This window comes from Oncorhynchus nerka, linkage group LG10, assembly GCF_034236695.1.
Source record: "Oncorhynchus nerka isolate Pitt River linkage group LG10, Oner_Uvic_2.0, whole genome shotgun sequence".
NCBI lineage: Eukaryota > Metazoa > Chordata > Actinopteri > Salmoniformes > Salmonidae > Oncorhynchus > Oncorhynchus nerka.
Window position 1 is genome coordinate 78925717 of NC_088405.1, and position 24671 is coordinate 78950387.

The 24671-nt window shown below is 40.4% G+C and overlaps 1 protein-coding gene across 2 annotated transcripts in view; it reads left to right on the plus strand.

Moving 5' to 3' along the window:
• Positions 1-3172: 3172 nt before the first annotated feature.
• LOC115136064 (protein FAM168A-like) overlaps positions 3173-24671 on the plus strand; it is a 52723-nt gene continuing 31224 nt past the window's right edge. The window contains exons 1-2 of one of the 2 annotated variants that reach the window (XM_029671447.2): positions 3173-3400; positions 22451-22542. In XM_029671447.2, the coding sequence (XP_029527307.1) occupies positions 22473-22542 (70 nt within the window). In that variant the 5' untranslated portion in view covers positions 3173-3400; positions 22451-22472. The remainder of the gene's footprint in view (positions 3401-22450; positions 22543-24671) is intronic. The other variant, XM_029671446.2, reaches the window with a different exon arrangement.

The following is a 24671-nucleotide window of genomic DNA, read 5'->3' on the forward strand; positions in this document are numbered from 1 at the left end:
GCAGACCATTCCATAAAAATGGAGCTCTATAGGAGAAAGCCCTGCCTCCAGCTGTTTACTTAGAAATTCTAGGGACAATTAGGAGGCCTGCGTCTTGTGACCGTAGCGTACGTGTAGGTATGTACGGCAGGACCAAATCAGAGAGATAGGTAGGAGCAAGCCCATGTAATGCTTGTAGGTTAGCAGTAAAACCTTGAAATCAGCCCTTGCCTTGACAGGAAGCCAGTGTAGGGAAGCTAGCACTGGAGTAATATGATCAAATCTGTTGGATCTAGTCAGGATTCTAGCAGCCGTATTTAGCACCAACTGAAGTTTATTTAGTGCTTTATCCGGGTAGCCGGAAAGTAGAGCATTGCAGTAGTCTAACCTAGAAGTAACAAAAGCATGGATTAATTTTTATGCATCATTTTTGGACAGAAAGTTTCTGATTTTTGCAATGTTACGTAGATGGGAAAAAAGCTGTCCTTGAAACAGTCTGGATATGTTCGTCAAAAGAGAGATCAGGGTCCAGAGTAACGCCGAGGTCCTTCACAGTTTTATTTGAGATGACTGTACAACCATTAAGATTAATTGTCAGATTCAACAGAAGATCTTTTTTTTTCTTGGGACCTAGAACAAGCATCTCTGTTTTGTCCGAGTTTAAAAGTAGAAAGTTTGCAGCCATCCACTTCCTTATGTCTGAAACACAAGCTTCTAGCGAGGGAAATTTTGGGGCTTCACCATGTTTCATTGAAATGTACAGCTGTGTGTCATCCGCATAGCAGTGAAAGTTAACATTATGTTATTGAATGACATCCCCAAGAGGTAAAATATATAGTGAAAACAATAGTGGTCCTAAAACGAAACCTTGAGGAACACCGAAATTTACAGTTGATTTGTCAGAGGACAAACCATTCACGGAGACAAACTGATATCTTTCCGACAGATAAGATCTAAACCGGGCCAGAACTTGTCCCTGTGGCCTATAAAACAGGTTATAGGCTACATGTGCATGACCAAGTCTGAAGAGTAGGCAAAATTAAGAGGGGTAAATAGACCAAATTATTAGGGTGGGCTACTAACATCTTACTACACAGCATACACAGTATTACTTTCTTAGCTACAGTATACATATCTCCAAGTCAAGTTTTCGCAGTTCTGAGTTAACAGTTGTTTTGAGCGCGACACAAAGCATGCTTCATTGACAGCATGGCCAATGTTGAATGTTTATCATTTTAAACTTGGAAAAGAGCCCCTTAATCCCAGATTTGGGACCACACAGCCGCTCCACTGAACAGCAGGCTAATGATTGCTTTGCAATGCATGCAGTTAACGTTAGCCACTGTGACTGATTCCTTCTAAACCACTCATTGTTGATTTTGCGATTTCCAACTTGTTGTGTAATGTTTATTTCCAATGGTCGATGAGCACCGATATGTTTTATAATTTCTCGTCATTATTTCTCTTCATATGATAAGGATTAAAAAGGATTTGCCAGTAGATTGTCGACTTGATTATTGATGACTGCTAGTGAAGATTTTGAAAGTATGATGTTGACATGATCAGTCCAATCAAAGCTACTGTACATATAACGTGATTTGACGTAATTTTATCTGTGGCTAATGACCTTGAGCCTTCTTGGATGCAAACTTCTAATATAACTCTATGGCAGCAACCAAGTGGCTAGAATTTTCTATCTCTACCCTTACACTTGGTGGTGACGTAGTGTCCCCATGAGTGACAGAACACTGAGCCAATCACGGCGCAACACTCCGTATTTTCTGCTGGCTTGCCTCACCACCACAGAAAGCACTGAGCTAGGCTGAAACACCTATATTTTGGAGCTGCCTTACCCAAGAGAACAAAAAAGAGACTGTTTGTATGCAGCTTTATCAACTCAATTATATACTCTACCGTTCAAAAGTTCGGGGTGCCTTAGAATTGTCCTTGTTTTTGAAAGAAAAGCTATTTTTTTGAGGGTACTATTTAATGAAGCTGCCAGTTGAGGACTTGTGCGGCGTCTGTTTCTCAAACTAGACACTAATGTACTTGTCCTCTTGCTCAGTTGTGTATCGGGGCCTCCTACTCCTCTTTCTATTCTGGTTAGAGAGAGTTTGCTGTTCTGTTCGCTGAGTAGTACACAGCGTTGTATGAGATCTTCAGTTTTTTGGCATTTTCTCAGATTGAATAGCCTTCATTTCTCAGAACAAGAATAGACTGACGAGATTCAGAAGAAAGTTATTTGTTTCTGGCCATTTTGAGCCTGTAATCAAACCCACAAATGCTGATGCTCCAGATACTCAACTAGTTTAAAGAAGGCCAGTTTTATTTCTTCTTCAATCAGTACAACCGTTTTCAGCTGTGCTAACATAATTGCAAAAGGGTTTTCTAATGATCAATTAGCCTTTTTAAAACAATAAACTTGGATTAACTAACAACGTGCCATTGGAACACAGGAGTGATGGTTGCTGATAATGGGCCTCTGTACACCTTTGTAGATATTCCATAAAAATCAGCATTTTAATGGACCAAAAATGTGCTTTCTTTCAAAAACATGGACATTTCTACATGACCCTGAACTTTTGAAAGGTAGTGTATATATCTTTTTTTAACATTGTTTGCAAACTGATGTGACATGTATTAATGCCAAAATAACATGCAAAACAGGCATGCCCACCCCCAAAAAAACAATATATATTTTTTGTTGCTAAAAAAGCCCCATCTTTCCTGAATGACAGATAATGCTGCTATTATATACATACATCATGATTGACATGGCAATAGCAAAAACACAACAGAAATAAGAAGGCAGGGATGCCTAGTACGTTTTACAAAGCAAAAATATTCTATTCTATTCTGTCATTTGCCATAAATCTCCCATTTGATTTTCATTTTTTCTTATATGAAAAACTCCCTGCTGTCATGATAATTCTATAAGGGATTCAAGGTCCTCTGTAAAAATGTATATTTTCCACTACTGCACACACATTTAAATAGGACCAACATACAGAGATGTGAGAACACATAAATCAGAAAGTTTAATCAAGGATCATGTCATCATTTTTCTTAATAAATGTAGCCTATATTTCCAACTCCAGTGCACTTGATGATAGATGGATCGATGTGTGAGGTCGTGAGACTTCTGAATTGGTCCCTGTTTGACAGTCACGCAGGAGAAAAAGGTCCTCCCCTTGTGTTTGCAAGGTTTTACTGCCCCCCTCCGTTACCCCTCGTTCACTCTCGATATTCCCATCCCCCCACTTTGTGTGGATGTCGATGTTACCAACGCCGCTTATGAGAAACCACCGAAGCAAACCTTGGAGAAAACTGCCAGCATTGAACAAGGGAAATCAGTGACTCCGGACTCAGCATATAATTAAAGACGAGGTGCTCCACGATAATAAATTCCCTTGGACGTTTGGTGAGTCTGATATCATAACGTGTTCATAGTCTTGGAGACAGACGTGTCCTGCCTGATAATGTAAATATATATATATATTTGCTATGCATACATAAAAAAATGTAATGGACATGAATGTTGTAAAATATTACAAATGGGTAAGACTAGGCTACACGTTCCAAGCCATAGGTCGCTGTGGTCCATTGGCAAATAAAACCAGACATAAGTGTGTAACAATGTAATCGCCGGAGCAACGGCCTTGGATCTCAAGGATGCATTATAAAATGTGACATGGGCTGAGAGCGAGTGCAGAGGAAACGCAGCCGACCCCTTGTCCTGGCTATACATTTTTTCTACTCATGTAGCAGCAGATCAGATTTTGGTAAAGATATGTGCGGCTCAAAATGGTGTCGGGAGTTTGACTGTGTGACCATTTTAAAAGGCCAAGTGAATTTCTGAGCGCAGCAATTATTTCAGGAGTCCACACGATAGAGAGGGCCCATAGGGAAAACTATTAATTTTTACTTTTTCATATCAGCTGGACGCAAGTATTTTTTTCAGTGTGATATAGAACAAGACCTGACAGTATTGTATGCGTACAATAGCTGCTGGGAAATGTTTTTGTTATGACTCACAATTGGCGGTGGTTATGATGCGTTTGGGAAGTAGGCTGATACGATGGCAAAATAGCCAGAAGCTATGAAGTTACAATAGGAGGTGGACTAATTGCGCAAGGTAACAAATATGGTCACATCTAAGCTGTTTAATAATATAAGCATGCACAATACAAATTATACTGTAAACACTACAATATAACAAAAATAATAAGAATGCTTCATTATGAAAATATTGTACATGTTTTTCATTTCATTTTGAAGGAACCGATCACTAGCCAATCGCCTATTGCATGTCCAAACATTTTACATCTTGGAAAATGTAGTTGACAATTGCTGCTGCTTTAGAAAGTATGGACGTTCAATAGGCAAAACGTTGTGGAACCTTGCAGATAGAAACGTCATGAATATATAAAGCTGACATGATTCCAGGTAAACACTGGACTGTGATGTCGGGGCGCCGAATCTGCTGCTCACGGTCTGTGTGAGTGTGAGTGCCGCTATGTGCTCTGCTGGGCTCCAGGGGGCAGTGAGACAAAACACACCCCAGAGATGTGGAGGCGCTCCATTATCTGTGGAGATGCACTTGTTCCAGTGTTAATGTTTTAATGTGTCTAAATGGCTCATTTCTTTGTTATTGATACATTGTTTCTCATGGGGCGGCAGGTAGCCTAGTGGTTAGAGCGTTGGGCCAGTAACAGAAAGGTTACTAGATCGAATCCCCAAGCTGACAAGGTAAAAAATCTGTCTTCCTGCCCCCACTGTTCCTAGGTCGTCATTGTAAATAATAATTTGTTCTTAACTGACTTGCCTAGTTAAATAAATAAATTATTTAATGATTAGCTAGGCCGTGTTTAAACTCAGAATGTTGTTTCTTTATCGGATGTTGTTTCTTTATTCTTTATCACCAGTGGTGGTCAGTGCAGTTTAACATCAATAGGTTTAGGCTACTACATGATACAAAAATGTTCCCTATACCCATCATGAGGTTGCTACAACCTAGCCTATGAATTCAACGTAGGTGCACACAGGTCAAGAGAATAATTTTAGGTCACAGACAGTGACACTTCGACAGACAGTGACACATTCAATATCGCCTTGCACACTCCTGCCTGCATCTAGCTGACCTAGGGTGTAATCATTAGTCCAACAGTTGCAAACAACTGTTTCTTTTCGACAAATTCAGATATGTTTATCCCCGTTTTGTTCAGCTTGCTTCCGTTTAAGAAATGTTTTTCAACAGAATCGGCGGAATGAATGCACCTCTGATGACACGCAAACAGTTCAATTTCATAGCCACATACAAACAGCTTGTTGTATTCCTTCTCGCATCTACGCACCCTCTTCTCACCCTTTCCCTTTGTTTGTGGACATCAATGTACAACACCAGCTGTCTGTGACCAGGCAGAAAAACCTTTCCAAGCCAAACCTTCATATCATCCCCACAGCTAGCTCACCATATTAGCGAAAGTAAAGTCAACGTCACCCACTACAATCATGCAGTACAGTGTAGTAAGCAGTTTAGCAGTTACACCGACAGTTCCCAGTGGCAATAAATTAGTAAAACCAAAAGCTTACCTTGACTCGGAAGAGTTCCAGTGTTGGATAGTCATAGCCAGCTAGCTAATATAGCACCAATTTGTAAGTCGCTCTGGATAAGAGCGTCTGCTAAATGACTTAAATGTAAATGTATAGCATCCCTCTGTTTGAGTAGGCTAAACTAGCTAGCTGCATTTGCTAGCTAAGTAAGTGAAAGTGAAAAATGTTTACAAAATATCTCTCTCTCTCTCTCTGTTTTACTACTCCATTTTTTAAGAAATTAATTTGTTCTAAACTGTTCAACTATTGTCTCTCTCTCTCTCTTTCTCTCGTCAACTACTCACCACATTTTATGCACTGCAGTGTTTGCTAGTTGTAGCTTATGCTTTCAGTAATAGATTCAATCTCTGATCCTTTGATTGGGCGGAAATGTCAGTTCATGCTGCAAGAGCTCTGATATGTTGGAGGATGTCCTCCGGAATTTGTCATGATTGCTGTGTAAGTCTATGGAAGGGGTGAGAACCATGAGTTTCCTAGATCTTGTATTGAAGTCAATGTACCTAGAGGAAGAAAGAAGTTAGCTGTCCTCCAGCGACACAATGCTGCTACCCTACAGATTGCTGTTGAGGCTACTGTAGACATGGATTAAAACTCACTTTTTTGCAATCAATTGTTTGGTGAGGTGAATACATTCTGTATAATTTTATCTAAAAAGTATAACTTTTTACATGTTTTACTATTTTTATAAAATTCACTGAGGATGGTCCTCCCCTTCCTTCTCTGAGGTGCCTCCACTGATACGTACAAAGTATAGTGTAATCAATGTGTTTTTTGGCAGCTGCCAGGCTGTTTGTAGTAGGGATGGACAATTTTGCAATTTTTTAAAACTGAAAGTTTGTTTTTCTGTTAAAACGATTCACAATGCAGAATAATGGTCCTGTTATGTATGTATGACTGCTAGGGCCTGGCAATGAAATTACAGTGGCTTGCGAAAGTATTCACCCCCTTGGCATTTTTCCTATTTTGTTTCCTTACAACCTGGAATTAAAATAGATTTTTTGGGGGGTTGTATCATTTCATTAACACAATATGCCTACTGCTTTGAAGATGCAAAATATTGTTTATTGTGAAACAAACAAGAAATAAACCCAATAAAACAGAACTTGAGCATGCATAACTATTCACCCCCCAAAGTCAATACTTAGTAGAGACACCTTTTGCAGCAATTACAGCTGCAAGTCTCTTGGGGTATGTCTCGATAAGCTTGGCACATCTAGCCACTGGGAATTTTGCCCATTCTTCAAGGCAAAACTACTCCAGCTCCTTCAAGTTGGATGGGTTCCTGCTGGTGTACAGCAATCTTTAAGTTATACCACAGATTCTCAATTGGATTGAGGTCTGGGCTTTGACTAGGCCATTCCAAGACATGTAAATGTTTCCCCTTAAGCCGCTCGAGTTGCTTTAGCAGTATGCGTAAAGCTCCTTTAGGGTTATCTTTGGTCTCTGTTGCCTCTGATTAATGCCCTCTTTGCCTGGCCCGTGAGTTTTGGTGGGCGGCCCTCTCGTGGCAGGTTTGTTATGGTGCCATATTCTTTCCATTTTTTAATAATGGATTTAAATGGTGCTCTGTGGGATGTTCAAAGTTTCAGATATTTTTTTATAACCCAACTCTGATCTGTACTTCTCCACAATTTTGTCGCTGACCTGTTTGGCGAGCTCCTTGGTCTTCATGGTGCCCCTTGATTAGTGGTGTTGCAGACTCTGGGGCCTTTCAGAACAGGTGTATATATACTGAGATCACGTGACTGATCATGTGACACTTAGATTGCACACAGGTGAACATTATTTAACTAATTATGTGACTTATGAAGGTAGTTGGTTGCACCAGATCTTATTTAGAGAATTCGTAGCAAAGGGGGTGAATACATATGAACGTACCACTTTTCCGTTTTTATTTTTTGTTGTTGTTGTTGACATTTTTTAAACAAGTTATTTTTTTTTATTTCACTTCACCAATTTGGACTATTTTGTGTATGTCCATTGCAAGAAATCCAAATAAAAATCAATTTAAATGACAGGTTGAAATGCATTAAAATAGGAAAATCGCCAAGGGGGGTGAATACAAGGCACTCTATATCTACCGCAGTCATATACCCTTGAAAGCGCCTCAGCTATGGTATGTTTGTTTAATGCTGACACAAAGCCTTGTCTGGAGATAGTTTCGAAGCGCAACAAATGGGTATTTGACTTGTCTGTAAAGGAATGCTGCTTCTGAAGCTGGACTAACGTCCATCACTAGGTGACCAGAACTGTCAATCAAATAATATCGAGCTGCTGTGCGCAGCCTGCCTGCTCGCAGACCACTCTCTCCAAAAAAGTACACTAAAGTTAAATACTGTGACTTACCAGGACATTTAGTAGAAAGAAAATACATCTTCCACTACGAATCGACTTCTACGATTCACCATTTTTTAACAGATGAAACTGATTTGTGTCCATACTTCCGTGAACACAACCACTTGCATATGTCATAGCGAGCGAGGGACGGAGAGGGAAGAGGGGAACAGTATAGGCAGGTCAACAACCTGGCAGACGGAGTCAGAACCGTGTACTAGGCCATCTATCGGCAATCAAAAGCTGAATGTAAAATGCTGTATTTCACATACTGAAGACTGAACACACACTCGCATCATTAGCGAAGAGAAAAAGCAGGTGAGCCAGCTGCACTGTGATTTTAGTTTTGTGGGAAAAACAAACAAACACTTTTTCCGTTAGGGATTTTTCTTAACGTTAAGGATCCCAATTTCGTTTAAACGTTCACGCCCATAGTTTGTAGTGAAAGCCGCAGTGCTGTGAAGTTGTATCTACTAATGATTAAGGTCAGTATTGGGAGAGGAGAAGCTGATCCTAGATCTGTAACTAGGGGAAACTTGTGTGAGGGGGAGGGGTCAGGTCAGTGGGAGGATCGGACCAAGAAGTAGGAAGCTGATTGGCGCGTTGCTCTGTCCTTAGGGGCAGTCATGTCTGATGGAATCTGAACTGGCCCTGGACCGCCCTCATTCTCTCTGTCAGAGGCAGGCGACGCTAAAACAAATCTCTACACACACATACTGGTGAACACGCACATCCCAAACACACTTGCAGTAACAACTCATTCCCACATTCCCTCGGACACACTTTCTCTCTTACACACACACATAACAGGGTTTCTGTTACAAAAATGTGGCGTCGGACATTTGACCGGTAGCATTTTAAATTTACCTGACATTTGAGAAATTTACCGGACGCATATGCTTTGGTTGTGTAAGTGTGTCCACTCACAGTGCTCAGAATGACAGACATCACATTTAGATTATGGTCATTCATTTTAACAGAACATGCAACGGGGTGCGTCCTTTCCGAATTCCGATGCACACTTTGAAGATGTTAGAATAACTGTCCACATTTGCTTTTCCTCAGCCAACAAAACGAGTAACGGACAGAAAAATCACTAGTCTATGTCAATCTATTATACCCCATAATAGTAAAGTTGACCTATACTATTGGTCAGCGTGTCATTCTGTGCAAAAAAAAAAAAATAGCCTATTCCAAACTAACTTTTGGAGAGTTGTGGGATGATAGATCCCAAATTTATACAACCAGTACATCAAAATAACTTTAAAAGACATTGAGGTTGATGCAACAGATCAAAATGTTTATCTTAAAATGTTGATAAACTATTGTTTCTTCACATTATAAGGGCAGCAATGCACACACGATAGTAGGCTACGCGCGAATGTTTGTGGGAAAATACCTTTGTCAAATGTTGCACTGTACATTCGGATGAAAATATCAGTTAGAAATGTTTAACAACTAGCATGGGTTGCTAATATGACTAGGATTGTGCCTTTGGCTACTGGACAATGAAAGAAAGTTAATTTGAAAACCAATAGAACATGAGAGAAATGGGCTACTTGTTTCAATGGCATATAGAAGTCTTTATAAAATATTTGCTTCCATGTTTATAGAAACTGATTTTGGCTCGGCTACTTTGAAGCAAGGTAAAATGTTCAGGTTTCACACAATTAAGTTTATGTTTTCAAAATGCATACTAACTCCAATTCACATTGCAAAGTGGTTTGTCACTATGAAGCCTGCCTACCATTGCTTAAGCACTTCAATGGCGAATGGGAAGCACGCTTCAATTACCAGTTGAAAAATACAAATAGTAGCTCTTTTTAATCATGACCATCAAAACTGTTTTTAACACACGATTGCATTTAGAATTGTTGTACAATGATTGAGCTTATAAAAGCGCATGTTTGACTCCATTCAAACTAGGCTCTGTATCTGTAAGAATAATTATGCAAATTAACCTATAGACCAATAAGCATGACCTGTGAAATGTATTTGCAGTGGCTGATATTTCCATCAATGAATAGGCAAAAAAGCATTATTTTGCAATGGGATTTTTTTCTTCTCCTGGACAATTGGCCGGTGAAAATTGTATTTACCGACTTAAAAAATAAATGCATCTAAAAGCCGGCTATTACCTAACAGAAACCCTGACACACACACACACACCCAGTGAGGCATGCAGGCTCACAGTGAAAATAGTGGTAATTTAATCTCTTGGCTGACTGCTGGCTGACAAATAATGTTCTATCTCAGGGAGGAGAGGAGTGCGATCTTGAAATGGTTTCTGTTCTCAAAATTGAGGAGAGAGAGAGAGAAAAGTCCTTGGCGGGCTCTATGCAAGCTCTAGTCAAAAGTATTGCACTATATAGTCAAAAGTAGTGCACTAAATAGGGAATAGGATGCCATTTTGGATGCATCCCATCTCATTCTCCAGTCCTGCAGCTTCTGTAACTGCTCTGTTTTGCTGTAGTAAAGGAGGCACAAAAAACTCATCCCTTCTTTCTCTACCTCCTCTGACGTCATAGGTTCATTCCTTTCCTCTCTTCCTCTAACCTCCATATGTTCTCTTGAGCCCTTCCCTCTCCTTCATTTGTGGGATTTGATGAAGAGCTGAATAGCTGACAGACACAGGGTTTTTCTATGGGTTAGCTCAGGGCTGGAATGTGTGTACAAAATGATCTTCTGCCATTCCATAGGCCTCCTCTATGTACTGTGGAATGATGGAATGTCGGAGTTGTTTTTTTGGAACGTTGTACCTCTGAACCCTCCCCAGGAGGCTGCCAAAGGTGGTGTGTTTGAGTCTACAATGACTGGTAACAACCTTAGGATGCCTATCGGCTCTTAACCTGTAGGGTCATAGCTTTGTCTCACTTTATTTATCTCAATAGGTACAGCCGGGTATGTAAAAAAAAAATACAACAAATCTCCACTCCAGTCCTTTCTCATCGCTTATAGTTGAGGATGAGGATTCAGCACTGGACTTGAAAAAGGAGATCTATGGAATAAGCTTCAAAGATGTTGTTTGCTTTGACTCGATCCTAAGTCACTCTCTCTCGTGCTGCCATTTTGTTTACCTTGATCCGAGTGTCTGCGTCTGAGAAGACTATAATAGCCGCCGTGTCATGCCGCCTGTGGGTGGCAAGAATGTAAACACTTGCTTGCCGTCTGGGAGCAAAATGCGAAAAAATGTATCTCCTTCTTGGAGACACTCGGTTCTCGATATACGGGGCCTGGCAACAGACAGCCCTCCACAATCAGGAGTGGAGTAGTCCTGGCTGCAATGCATTCCAATGATGCGTGGCTAAGCCACAACGCTCCTGCAAAGCTCCTGAAAAGTTCTGGAGCTTGGCGAGCCAAAGCGTTGTACTATCTAGTCAACTCTCCTCTCCATCTATCAGAGTAGCCTGCAGTGGTGTGTGCTACTACATAGCTCTTTAACTCTGTATCAGTCAGTTTTTCATTTGAAAAAGGAAGGATAAAATAGGAAGGAAGAGAAAATAGAAAATAGGTGATTAAAGGCAATAGATGGTGCTGGGTGATAGGATAAGGAATTAGTGATTCTGGGAAGTTCTTTTGAAGGTAGCCTATCAGAGGTGTGCAAGTCAACACATTGACCTTCTAACCTGGCTGTGCTAAATATCAAGGCAATATCATGGATCAGATCTACAGATGTCAGATCTTAACTTGCAGAGAATTTTCCTGATGCATCAGGAAAATGAACCTTGTGATTGGCTAAAAATTAGCCGTTCTCTTTCTTTCCACTCGGGGGCAGTCGAGTCATTGGGATCAGGACTCAGTATCTTAAAATAATGTTCTCTCTATAGGCTTAGGTCCTATTACTGCAACATTGAAATGTACACATACACATCAATAATCATTGTTTTATATAGCTTAATAACACAAGATAGTTATTGGTCTCCACTAGGCTATGACATACAAGTGTCTAGTGTGGGGCCTCCCGAGTGGTGCAGCGGTCTAAGGCTTGAGGTGTCACTACAGGCCCGGGTTCAATCCCAGACTGTGCCACAGCCAGCATTGACCGGGAGACCCATGAGGCGGCGCACAATTGACCCAGCGTCGTCCGGGTTAGGGGAAGATTTGGCCGGCTGGGATGTCCTTGTCCCATCGCACTCATACTGTCTTCAGTTGCCAGCTTGATGGTGTTCCCTCCGACACATTGGCGTGGCTGGCTTCTGGGTTAAATGAGCAGTGTGTCAAGAAGCAGTGCGGCTTGGTAGGGTTGTGGTTCAGAGGACACATGGCTCTCGACCGAGTCTGGACGGGAGTTTCAGTGATGGGATAATACTGTAACTACCAATTGGGGAGAAAAAGGGGTGAAGATAAAACAATATATATTTTTTTATAATAAGAAGAATCTAGTTTATCTGAAGGTTACGAATGAGCTGTCAAAATTGAGTTAAATCGTGGCCTGGGGTGGGGTAGCAGTTAGGGCCACTGCCTTCAGCATATGTATAGGCCTACCGTGTTGGTGTGGGTTTGATTCTGCCCCAAGCTCTTCTGATACAAATAATGCAATCTACTGATTGACTTGATGTAGTTAGACATTTGAAATATGAACAGTCCAGGGGCATACCTTCTTTTTCCTGCTAAGAAATGACCATACCAGACACTTTTGGATAACATAAATAGTAAGCAAATAAAATAACAGTACACCAACATTCATTTCCATTCATAAAAAGTGTTGGGTAAATTGTCACAGTCGATTGACATGGAAAATTAGGAAATACTTTATTTCTAATGTACAGAATGCTTGTCAAATAGATAAATCGACCTTATTCTGCTCAAAAGGGACTAAATTGTTCCGATGACAATACCAACCAGAGGGCAAACATATCTTTGGTAATTTTTGCACCTTATGGTAAACTGTGACAACAAACCAAAAAGACAACAATTGATTTGACATTAATTTTATTGTTAAAGCCTGTCAGCACCATCTTGCAAATGTCAGCACAGGTATTCTTCAAAGAAGACTGACGTCAAACAAAGTCCGTAGGCTGTACAGTTTCAATTTCGGTCATTCAATGTTGATTGAATATCTAACAATATGCACAATTTCATAAAAAGGTATATGGAACTCGAGACATTGGAATAATTTTACAATTTCAATAGCATTAATAAAAATGTATTTTACATTATCGTTTCAATTACATGTGATGGTGAATGCATACAAAAACTATTTACACCAAGTGTGATGTTTAATTTTTCACTCAGAATGAGCAGGTAAGTGTTACAATGGTTAAACAATCAATACCGAAATGTCAATATCAATCATGTTACTAGTATGCAAATCAGATACATTTCAACATGGAATTAAATTGACGTAAAATGTTTTTTGTTGTTGCATTTTAGCTAACCCTATCCCTTTTCCTAACCTTAACCTACTCCTACCCTGCTATGAAAAGTACATTTTTGACAAATGCTGTAACCCTTCTAGACAAAACCGGATTTACACTACATCCTCTTCCGAACCTCTCCTTTCCACATTGAAGGGTATTTTCTTTTTTGGCTGGTCCATTCTCCCCCCCCCCCAGTTGTGCTGCTACAAGCGGTAAATAAAATGACACACACAAACCAATCTTGATTTATATATGGCACAAAAATATTACTGGGATGATACACTGACTGTATTACAGAGGTGCTTATAGGTCTTGTCATAAAAACAGAATGACATTTAGACATACACACAGAGAGAGCAATGTGTGGGAGGATGCTGTGGGGAACTGACCTGTAGATCTAGCTAATGTTAGCGAGCTACATGGTTGACACTGCAGCTAGCTAGCTAGCTTAGACAGTTTATCTAGTTGTAACCTAATGTGATAGCTAGTTAGCTATTGCCACACACATCTGATTCATCTAGTCACTCTTTATACCAATGACAAGTAGACTAGTTAGGCAACCAAAAATAGATCATATGGGGAGCTAAAAACAGGAGATTAAACTTTTTCTGTCAGATTCTGGGATAGCCAAAGCTAGCTAACTAGATAGCTAGTTAGCTAGCTACACCATATATACAAAAGTATGTGGACATCCCTTCAAATTAGTGGATTTGGCTATTTCAGCCACACTCGTTGCTGACAGGTGTATAAAATCGAGCACACAGCCATGTAATCTCCATAGACAAACAGTGGCAGTAGAATGGCATTACTGAAGAGCTCATTTACTTTTAACATGGCACCGTCATAGGATGCCATCTTTCCAACAAGTCAGTTTTCTGCCCCGCTAGAGCTGCCCCGGTCAACTCTAAGTGGTGTTATTGTGAAGTGGAAACGTCTAGGAGCAACAATGGCTCAGTCCCGTAGCTGTAGGCCACACAAGCTCACAGAACGGGACCACAGAGTGCTGAAGCATATAGCGTGTAAATATGATCTGTCCTTGGTTGCAACACTCACTACCGAGTGCCAAACTGCCTCTGGAAGCAATATCAGCACAAGAACTGTTCATCAGGAGCTTCATGAAATGGGTTTCCATGACCGAGCAGCTACACAACAAGCCTAAGATCACCATGTGCAATGCCAAGCGTTGGCTGAAGTGGTGTAAAGCCCCCATTTGAATCTGGAGCAGCGGAAACATGTTCTCTGGAGTAATGAATCGCACATCACCATCTGGTAGTCTAACGAACAAATCTGGGTTTGGAGGATGCCAGGAGAACGCTACCTGCCCGAATGCATAGGGAACACTGTAAAGTTTGGTGGAGGAGGAATAATGGTCTGGGTCTGTTTTTCATGGGTCGTGCTTGTCGTGGGTCGTGCTAGATTTCCCATAGTTCCAGTGAAGGAGAAGGCCCTTTCCTGTTTCAGCATGACAATGCCCCCATGTACAAAGCGAGGTCCATACAGAAATGCTTTGTCGAGAACAGATTGGCTCAAACATTAAGAATTAAAGAAATTCCACAAATGAACTTTTAACAAGGCACACCTGTTAATTGAAATGCATTCCAGGTGACTACCTCATGAATCTGGTTGAGAGAATGCGAAGAGTGTGCAAAGCTCTCATCAAGGCATAGGGTGGCTACTATAAATCTAAAAATAATCTCAAAAATAAAATGTTGATGTGTTTAACACTTTTTGGGTTACTAAATGATTCCATATGTGTCATTTCATAGTTTTGATGTCTTTGTTATTATTCTACAATGTAGAAAATAGTACAAAAATAAAGAAAAACCCTGGAATGAGTAGGGTCCAAACGTTTGACTGGTACTGTATATCTTAGAAATACTTATCTTACTCCAGAAATATATCATATTCCAAAGGCAGAAGGTAATTAAAGTGCAACTTACCTCTTACCGCATCTGGCTAAGAACCCAAGAACAAAAATAATAAGAAGTGCGCTTCACTGCAAGTGCCGTGGTGGAGATAATACTGGGTTTGACTGACAACTTTGAGAGCCAATCAACTTAACCCTTTGACACTTATGAACATACGGGTGTTGTCATTCTACAGCGGACCCTGCAGCGTGCACTCAAACCGGTGTGATTAGAACACTTATTTAGAACGTCAAGTTATGATTGACGCAACAGTCAGCATTTGAGCTGGCCACAGTTTTTTCACAAACATTCTGCACAAACACAGTTTTATCATGTCAACCTAAGATAAGATGTTACAAGATGAGTTGGGTCTGTTTGCAGTATGCATGCTGAAGGGGGTGTGTCGTCTACCATCATTCACTTCTGGAAGTACTGGAAAGACGAGTGAACCATCCCTTCACCTCATTTTGTTATATCATCTTTGGTCTGACAGACGTTTACGTTACAACCAGAATGCATTGTATGATGTCAACAAACATGGTGCCACATATAGCTTGTAATTAGCTTAGCATTAGCTCATCATAATCAGTACAACCTTCAAAAAAGTATTTTACAGACATATGCGTCCATTACATTCTATGAAAGAATCGGGAATGCGTGATTTGTCATTATTTTACATGAAAAAGCATGACCCTCCTCAATTTTCCTCCTGGTAACAATTGTATACATTTTGACCACTCCCTAACAGAACACTGAGATAGAAATAGATTGTGTAGAATAGGGAATCGTGTCGGTGGTATCCATTACATTTATATCTGCAACATTCTGAAATGTTTCACCTCACTGAATAGGCTATACAGGTGTGAGGTTGAGGTTCATGTCTTGCCAACCTCTAAACATGTCACCAAATGAATATGTTTGAATGTGATGAATGCAAAATTATGCAAAGTGGATACCACACCGTAAGGCCTTGCCAGTATTTATATATTATAGTGTACTAGCTTGATATAATTCAACATTTTACCTTTTTTTCTCTGCAGTATATGCAAAAAGGAGTTGGTACCGAGAACTGGATAAATTGTTGTTTTATTTCTGCACTTTCCATGTCACAGGTTTGGGTGGAATGCGGAGGTCTTGACTTGTTCTCTATTTGTGTACTTTTTCCCTATGATATTATTGTCTTTCCCAACCTTTATGCACAATATATTGCTTTATGTGTTGTCTCCACTCTATACTATACTATATTACAGTGAATGCTTGCGTCGTAAACATTTGTATGGTTGAATGAGAGGTTTGTGTTGGTGCCTCAGACTGGCTGTGTTAACACCTACTGAAGGATCCATGATTAGCCAGACAGTGACAGGAGTGCTTGAATCTATCCACTAAAGCACAGAAAGGGAGAGGAGGATTTGCTTACTCACTGTCCTCCTACTTCACTCTCTCCTCTGCATTTTCCGTGTCTACCAGTCCGTGGTTTACAATCCCCTCCCATATCTGCTGCTCAGTGACAGTCATATCAGAGTATAGGCCTTGTGTTAAAGGCTAAATTATAAAACCCTACTTGGACATATCAAACATGTGTTTTGGGTGAAAACATATGATTGATTTCAAGTGTACACTCTCCTCTATATCTCTAACTGCTACTCAGTGACAGAGTATAGGCCTTATGTTATACAGTGAATTATTATATTATATATGTAGGAAGCATACAGGGTTGAGGAGATTACATGGAATATGAGTTTTTTTTAAACTAACTGTAATCAGTTACGTTACCAACTACAGTATTGTAATCAGATTACAGATACTTTTGAAAAAATAGGTGATTGCTTTTGGATTACTTTTAAATTCATCATTAAAAAAAGGGCACAAGTTTAAGTTTGTTCCACCTGAGTGAGTCTGACCACATATCAGAGACCACTATTACGTTACTGATTTACAATTTTGGACGGGTAACTAGTAACTAACTGATTACATTTAGAATGTAACCTACCCAACCCTGAAAGCATACATGTTTTGCATGAAAACATACAAGTGATTTCAAGTGTCTCAGTGCTATTTTTTGTGTGTATATTTAGACAGCCCTTTGCTGGCATTCTGCTGTCATGAATCCTCTGAGCCCACAGAGTCTTGATGCTTTGTTTGTTGCAGAGCAGCAGGTTTTTCTCCCAACAACCCACCAGTTTATTTTGGGAAGGCTGAGGTAGGTAGGTAGGTAGGTGTTGGTCTTACTGCAGTGAGTGGGTAGCAGCTCGGAAACCCTGCAGTCCTGTACTTACTTGGGTAGCGCTGTATGCTATATGTACAGTATAAGGACAATTTATGTGTAGTACACAATATAGCCAATATATGTGTGGTATATGGCCAATATATTTGTAATTGGCCAATATATATGTGCAGTATTGTATATGGCCAATGTAGTATATACACTGAGTGTACAAATCATTAAGAACATGATTTGACAGACTGACCAGGTGAAAGCTATGATCCCTTATTGATGTCACTTAAATCAGTATAGATGAAGGGGAGGAGACTGGTAAACAAACATTTTTAAGTCTTGAGATAATTGAGACATGAATTGTGTATGTGTGCCACAAAATATGTAAGTGCCTTTGAACGGGGTATGGTGGTAGGTGCTAAAAGCACTGGTGTTTCCCTTGTGTGTCAAGAATGGTCAACCACCCAATGGACATCTATTTTATTTGATTTAACCTGTATTTAACTAGGCAAGTCAGTTAAGAACAAATTCTTATTTACAATGACGGCCAAACCCAAACAACTCAACATTAGGAAGGTGTTTTTAATGTTTTGTACACTCAGTGTAGATATGTCTGCTTTCATAAACACTCTTTATTATACTGCTCCATCAGTTCCTCTTCCCTTCTTCTCACCACCTCCATGCATCCCATCTAATCTATCCATTGTCACCTCTCTTCCTACACCATCTGTCCATGTAACCTTCATTTAACAAGGCAAGTCAGTTAAGAACAAATTCTTATTTACAATGATGGCCTACCAGGGAACAGTGGGTTAACTGCCATGTTCAGGGGCAGAACAACATATTTTTACCTTGTCAGCTCGGGGAATTGATCCAGCAACCTTTCGGTTACTGGTCCAACGCTCTAACCACTAGGCTACCTGCCGCCATCATGTGATCATGTCTTTTTATTCTGTCGTTTGTCAGTCATCTTCTTGTATCTGACGCTCTCTTCGTTTATTTTTTGTTTATCATTCTTATACTCCTCTCTCACACACACACACACACATACACACACACACACACACACAACACACACACACACACAAAACCCATCCATCTGTCCATTCCTTTTACTCTTCTTTTCTTTAAGCTCTATCTCTCCATCTGCAGCTGTTTCTTGGCTATTCCAGTTTTCCCTCAATCACATTTCTGGAGTCTAATATATCTACAGCAGAACAACAATTATCAAATGCCTTAATGCACTCGCCATACTTCTGATCACTTTCTTGCCTCATCAGTCAATACAAAATTCACTGTGAACTGTTTTGTTCCCAGAATATTAAAACATTGTTTTCATCAGAAGAGAAATGTGTGCAAATGTGTGTACTGTCTCCAGCAATCAATAAATAAATACATATAGTAATATACAATATAAGGAAAGGTCTAGGCGATGGGGACTGTCTAATTTTTATGATTTCTGACAGCATTGCATGCACAGATGCAGACAATGAAGTTGGGTTACTTCTAAGTAAGTTCAGGTTACTCCTAAGTTGTCATCTCCAACATTGTGACCTTCCATTTTAGAGGTTTGCTTTGGTGTGGATTCAGGCCTATCCATTCAAATCAGTTGTGTTCCTCCATTGTATTCACCATTCTGTATTTCTATTGTGCATTGTTTTTCTGTTTGGTGATGGAAAATCTACAAACCAGCCTATGTAATAAACTCAGCAAAAAAGAAACGTCTCTCACTGTCAACTGCTTTTAATTTCAGCAAATTTAACATGTGTAAATATTTGTATGAACATAACAAGATTCAACAACTGAGACATAAACTGAACAAGTTCCACAGACATGTGACTAACAGAACTGGAAGAATGTGTCCCTGAACAAAGGGGGGTCAAAATCAAAAGTCAGTATCTGGTGTGACCACCACCTACATTAAGTACTGCAGTGCATCTCCTCCTCATGGACTGAACCATATTTGCCAGTTCTTGCTGTGAGATGTTACCCCACTCTTCCACCAAGGCACCTGCAAGTTCCCGGACATTTCTAGGGGGAATGGCCCTAGCCCTCACCCTCCGATCCAACAGGTCCCAGACGTGAGATCCGGGCCCTTCGCTGGCTATGGCAGAACACTGACATTCCTGTCTTGCAAGAAATCATGCACAGAATGAGTGGCAATGTGATGCTGGAGGGTCATGTCAGAATGAGCCTTCAGGAAGTTTACCACATAAGAGAGGAGGATGTCTTCCCTGTAATGCATAGAGTTGAGATTGCCTGCAATGACAACAAGCTCAGTCCGATGATGCTGTGACACACTGCCCCAGACTATGACGGATCCTCCACCTCCAAATCGCTCCAGAGTACAGACCTCGGTGTAACGCTCATTCCTTCGATGATAAACGCGAATTCGGCCATCACCCCTGGTGAGACAAAACCGCGACTTGTCAGTGAAGAGCACTTTTTGCCAGTCCTGTCTGGTCCAGCGACCGTGGGTTTGTGCCCATAGGCGACGTTGTTGCCGGTGATGTCTGGTGAGGACCTGCCTTACAACAGCCCTCAGTCCAGCCTCTCTCAGCCTTTTTTTGCGGACGGTCTGAGCACTGATGGAGGGATTGTGCGTCCCTGGTGTAAGTTGGCCAGTTGTTGTCATCCTGTATCTGTCCCACAGGTGTGATGTTCGGATGTACCAATACTGTGCAGGTGTTGATACACATGGTCTGCCACTGCGAGGATTATCAGCTGTCCGACATTATAATTTATTGCCCTGGCCACATCTGCAGGCACGTTCACGCAGATGAGCAGGGACCCTGGGCATCTTTCTTTTGGTGTTTTTCAGAGTCAGTAGACGGGTGCATGCTCATTAATTGTTTATGGTTCATTGAACAAGCATGGGAAACAGTGTTTTATTTATTATTATTTTTTCTTTTTTGATTCTGTCTTGCCACTCTACCATAAAGGCCTGATTGGTGTAGTGCTGCAGAGATGGTTGTCCTTCTGGAAAGTTCTCACATCTCCACATAGGAACTCTGAAGCTCTGTCAGAGTGACCATCGGGTTCTTGGTCACCTCCCTGCCCAAGGCCCTTCTCCCCCTATTGCTCGGTTTGGCTGGGCGGCCAGCTCGAGGAAGAGTTTTGGTGGTTCCAAACTTCTTCCATTTAAGAATGATGGAGGCCACTGTGTTCTTGGGGTCCTTCAATGCTGCAGACATGTTTTGGTACCCTTCCCCAGATCTGTGCCTCGACACAATCCTGTCTCTGAGCTCTACAGAGAATACTTTTAACCTCAGGCTTGGTTTTTGCTCTGACATGCATTGTCAACTGTGGGACCGTTATATAGCCAGTTGTGTGCCTTTTAGCTGTAGGGGCACTATTGAGTAGCTTGGGTGAAAGGTGCCCAGAGTAAACGGCCTGCTCCTCAGTCTCATTTGCTAATATATGCATATCAGTATTAGTATGGGATAGAAAACACTCTGAAGTTTCTGAAACTGTTTGAATTATGTCTGTGAGTATAACATAACTCATATGGCAGGCAAGAACCTGAGAAGAAATCCAAACAGCAAGTGAGAAATCTGAGGTTGGTATATTTTCAAACCATTCCCTATTGAAATCCCATTGCGATATGAATGAAGATTCACTTCCTACTGCTTCCACTAGATGTCAACCGTCTATAAAAGGCAACTACGTTAAAAAAATGCATTTACTGTTTTGCAAAAGGTCTCAGTCCTGTGTCTTGTGTGTACTGTTTCAAAAATCGACAACATTGTTTGAATATGTTTTGTATGTCATAAACTGTAATACACCCTGCTGATATGTCCTCCGGTTGGCTACTCCTCCTTCTCCTCTCTTTTTTTCAATTAAAACCTCTGTGTTTCAATGTATCATTTTGACCACTGAGCTGAAAGGACTGGATAGGTGGGCAACATGGCGGGAAACCCCTGTGTGTATTTTTCCTTTTATCATAATGCTTTCATCTAGTTTAGTTTATTATTATAACCCCCTTTTTCCCCCAATTTTGTGATATCCATGGTAGTTACGATCTTGTCTCATCGCTGCAACTCCCTATGGGGCCCCCGGTCACCGCTGGTTGGATCAAACCCCAGACTTTAGTGGCACCGTGATGCAGTGTCTAAGACCGCTGTGCCACTCAGGAGGCCACTTTCATCTAGTTTGACTGATCAATGGTCACACAGCTGATGAGGAAACCAGGCTCGTGTTATGGTTCATTAGGGAAAATAGACTGAAACAGGGAGGGCCTGCCTGATCTTGTCCAATATGAAACTTGCATTTTTGTGAAAGAGATTGGTGGTGGAAACAGTTTGATAAAAAGGTAGAGGTGGAGAGAAGTTGTGGATAGGAGAAAAAAGGATGGAGAACAAAAGTGCTCAGGCCGAAGAATTTCCTTGTATGTCATGTTTGTACTTTGTGTGTTCTTACTGTTTACCCATGTCCCAAACAGTCAAAACTACCGTAATGCTCATCATACCATAAACCTTTTCTTTTCTGATTTGTATTGTGTGCCTGGCATTTTCTCACGGATTACTTTTAACCAGTGAAAATAAATTGCTGCCTTCTCACTGACATTGGAAAAAACGTATTACAAGATCATACCTGCTACAATGTTATGAGTTACTGTAGTTTTTGTGGAGTACAGTTTAGTTTTGCAGACGTCAAATGTCTTCAAGCTGGCTCTGGAACACTTTCAAGATGGGGACCTCTGAGCTAATGCATATCCTCAATTAATAACTATTGAAAGCCATGTTTTTCATTTCACTTTGTGTTCATGTCTCTCTCTCTTTTACTCTCTCTCACTCTCACTCTCTCTCAATTCTTTTCAATTCAATTTGCTTTATTGGCATGACGTAACTGGTCTGTGAACTCAGCCCCATGACCATCTGGATGAGGGACTATTTTCTTTGCTCAGTTCTTGGCATTGCAGGGCTTGGTAATGATATGAGAGGGGGTCACTGTATTGTAGATGTTTCCCAAACTTAATTGCAAATTAATTTTAATTTTTGTCTCTCTGTCTCTTTCTCTCTGTATGTCTGTTCTCCCTGCAGTAAGAGTAGACTGTCTTCCGACATGAATCCTGTGTATAGTCCTGTCCAGCCCGGGACACCGTACGGGAACCCCAAGAATATGGCATACGCAGGTGAGTGCCAAGACAACAACAACAAAAGCAACCAGCAATACAGTGGTCAGGTACTCCCTTAACATTTCTTGGCCCATTCGGCAAGGCCTATGTATAGCTTTAGATGCATTCTATCATGTTCTTACACTGATTAGTTACGTCATAGAGATATGTAATTTACTAGAGGGGATAATGCTCTATTTAATTATATGCGTTAGATCACCTACATATTTCCTCCACATCCTTTCACTGCTCTCCTTGTCTCACATCTGCAATAAACTGAAATGACTTGGCAACAACTAAAATTACTTTGATTCTCTTTTGTGCTTTAGTTCATTTCAGTTGCTTTGCAGTTTCATTTCTGTCATCATTTCTGACTGTGTTTATGATGGAGATTATTTTTTTGTGTTTGTTTTACAAGGGCAGTGCAGCATTTGAGGTGTCCCCGCTGAAATAAACATTTTTTTTCACAAAAGTAGTGCACTGGGCCTTAACTAGTATTAGCGGACAATATAAAAGCTGGTCATCTAGGTTTGTATCTGTAGACTTACCATCACCATGAAGAAAACTATGCAAAATACAGTAATTGAGACTAAAGGTTGACCGATTAATCGGAATGGCCGATTAATTAGGGCCGATTTCAAGTTTTCATAACAATCGGAAATCTGTATTTTTGGACACCGATTTGGCCGATAAAAAAATATATATATATCGTTACCCATCGCTCCACAAAAGCCGCCGCGGCGATATGACAACAGCCAGTCAAAGTGTAGGGCGCCAATATCAAAACATCAAAAATCTCATAATTAAAATTCCTCAAACATACATGTCTCATACAATTTTAAAACTATGCTCGTTGTTAATCCCACCACAGTGTCCGATTTCAAATATGCTTCACAGCAAAAGCACCACAAACGATTATGTTAGGTCACCACATAGCCACAGAAAAACACAGCCATTTTTTAAAAAGTTTTAAAAAGCACAAATAGAGATAAAATGAATCACTAACCTTTGATGATCTTCATCAGATGACACTAATAGGACTTCATGTTACACAATATATGTATGTTTTGTTTGATAAAGTTCATATTTATCAAAATATGAGTTTACATTGGCGCGTTACATTCACTAGTTCCAAAAACATCCAGTGATTTTGCATAGCCACATCATTCAACAGAAATACTCATCATAAATGTAGATGATAATAGAAGTTATACACATGGAATTATAGATATGCCTCTCCTTAATGCAACCGCTGTGTCTGATTTCAAAAAAACTTTACGGAAAAAGAAACCCATGCAATAATCTGAGACGGCGCTCAGAAGTAAAAAATCACAATAGCTGCAATGATGGCGTCAACATAAACAAGAAATTATATGATAAATATTCCCTTACCTTTGATGATCTACATCAGAAAGCACTCCAGGAATCCCAGGTCCACAATAAATGTTTGATTTGTTCGATAATATCCGTTATTTATGTCCAAATACCTTCTTATGTTAGCGCGTTTGGTACACATATCCAAACGCTCATTCTGGTCAGCGTTACATCGGACAAAAACTTTAAAAAGTTATATTACAGGTCGAAGAAACATTTCAAACTAAGTACAGAATCAATCATTAGGTTGTTTTAAACATATAGCTTCAATAAAGTTCCAACCGGAGTAATCCTTGTCTTCATGAGCAATGGAACGCAACATCACACAGACATCATTCAAACAGTTTTAGAAACGTTAGTGTTTTCTATCCAATACTAATAATAATATGCATATATTAGTAACTGAGACGGAGGAGCAGGCTGTATACTTTGGGCAACTTATTCATCCAAGCTACTCAATACGGCCCCCCAGCCATAAGAAGTTATCTAGCGTGTCCTGCGTTGCATAATCGATGTGGTGCGTATTTGCAAAAAAGGACTGTCGTTGCTCCAACGTGTACCTAACCGTAAACATCAATGCCTTTCTTAAAATCAATACACAAGTATATATTTTTAAACCTGCATATTTAGTTAATATTGCCTGCTAACATGAATTTCTTTTAACTAGGTAAGTTCTGTCACTTCTCTTGCAACAGAGTCAGAGTATATGCAGCAGTTTGGGCCGCCTGGCTCGTTGCGAACTGTGTGAAGACTCTTTCTTCCTAACAAAGACA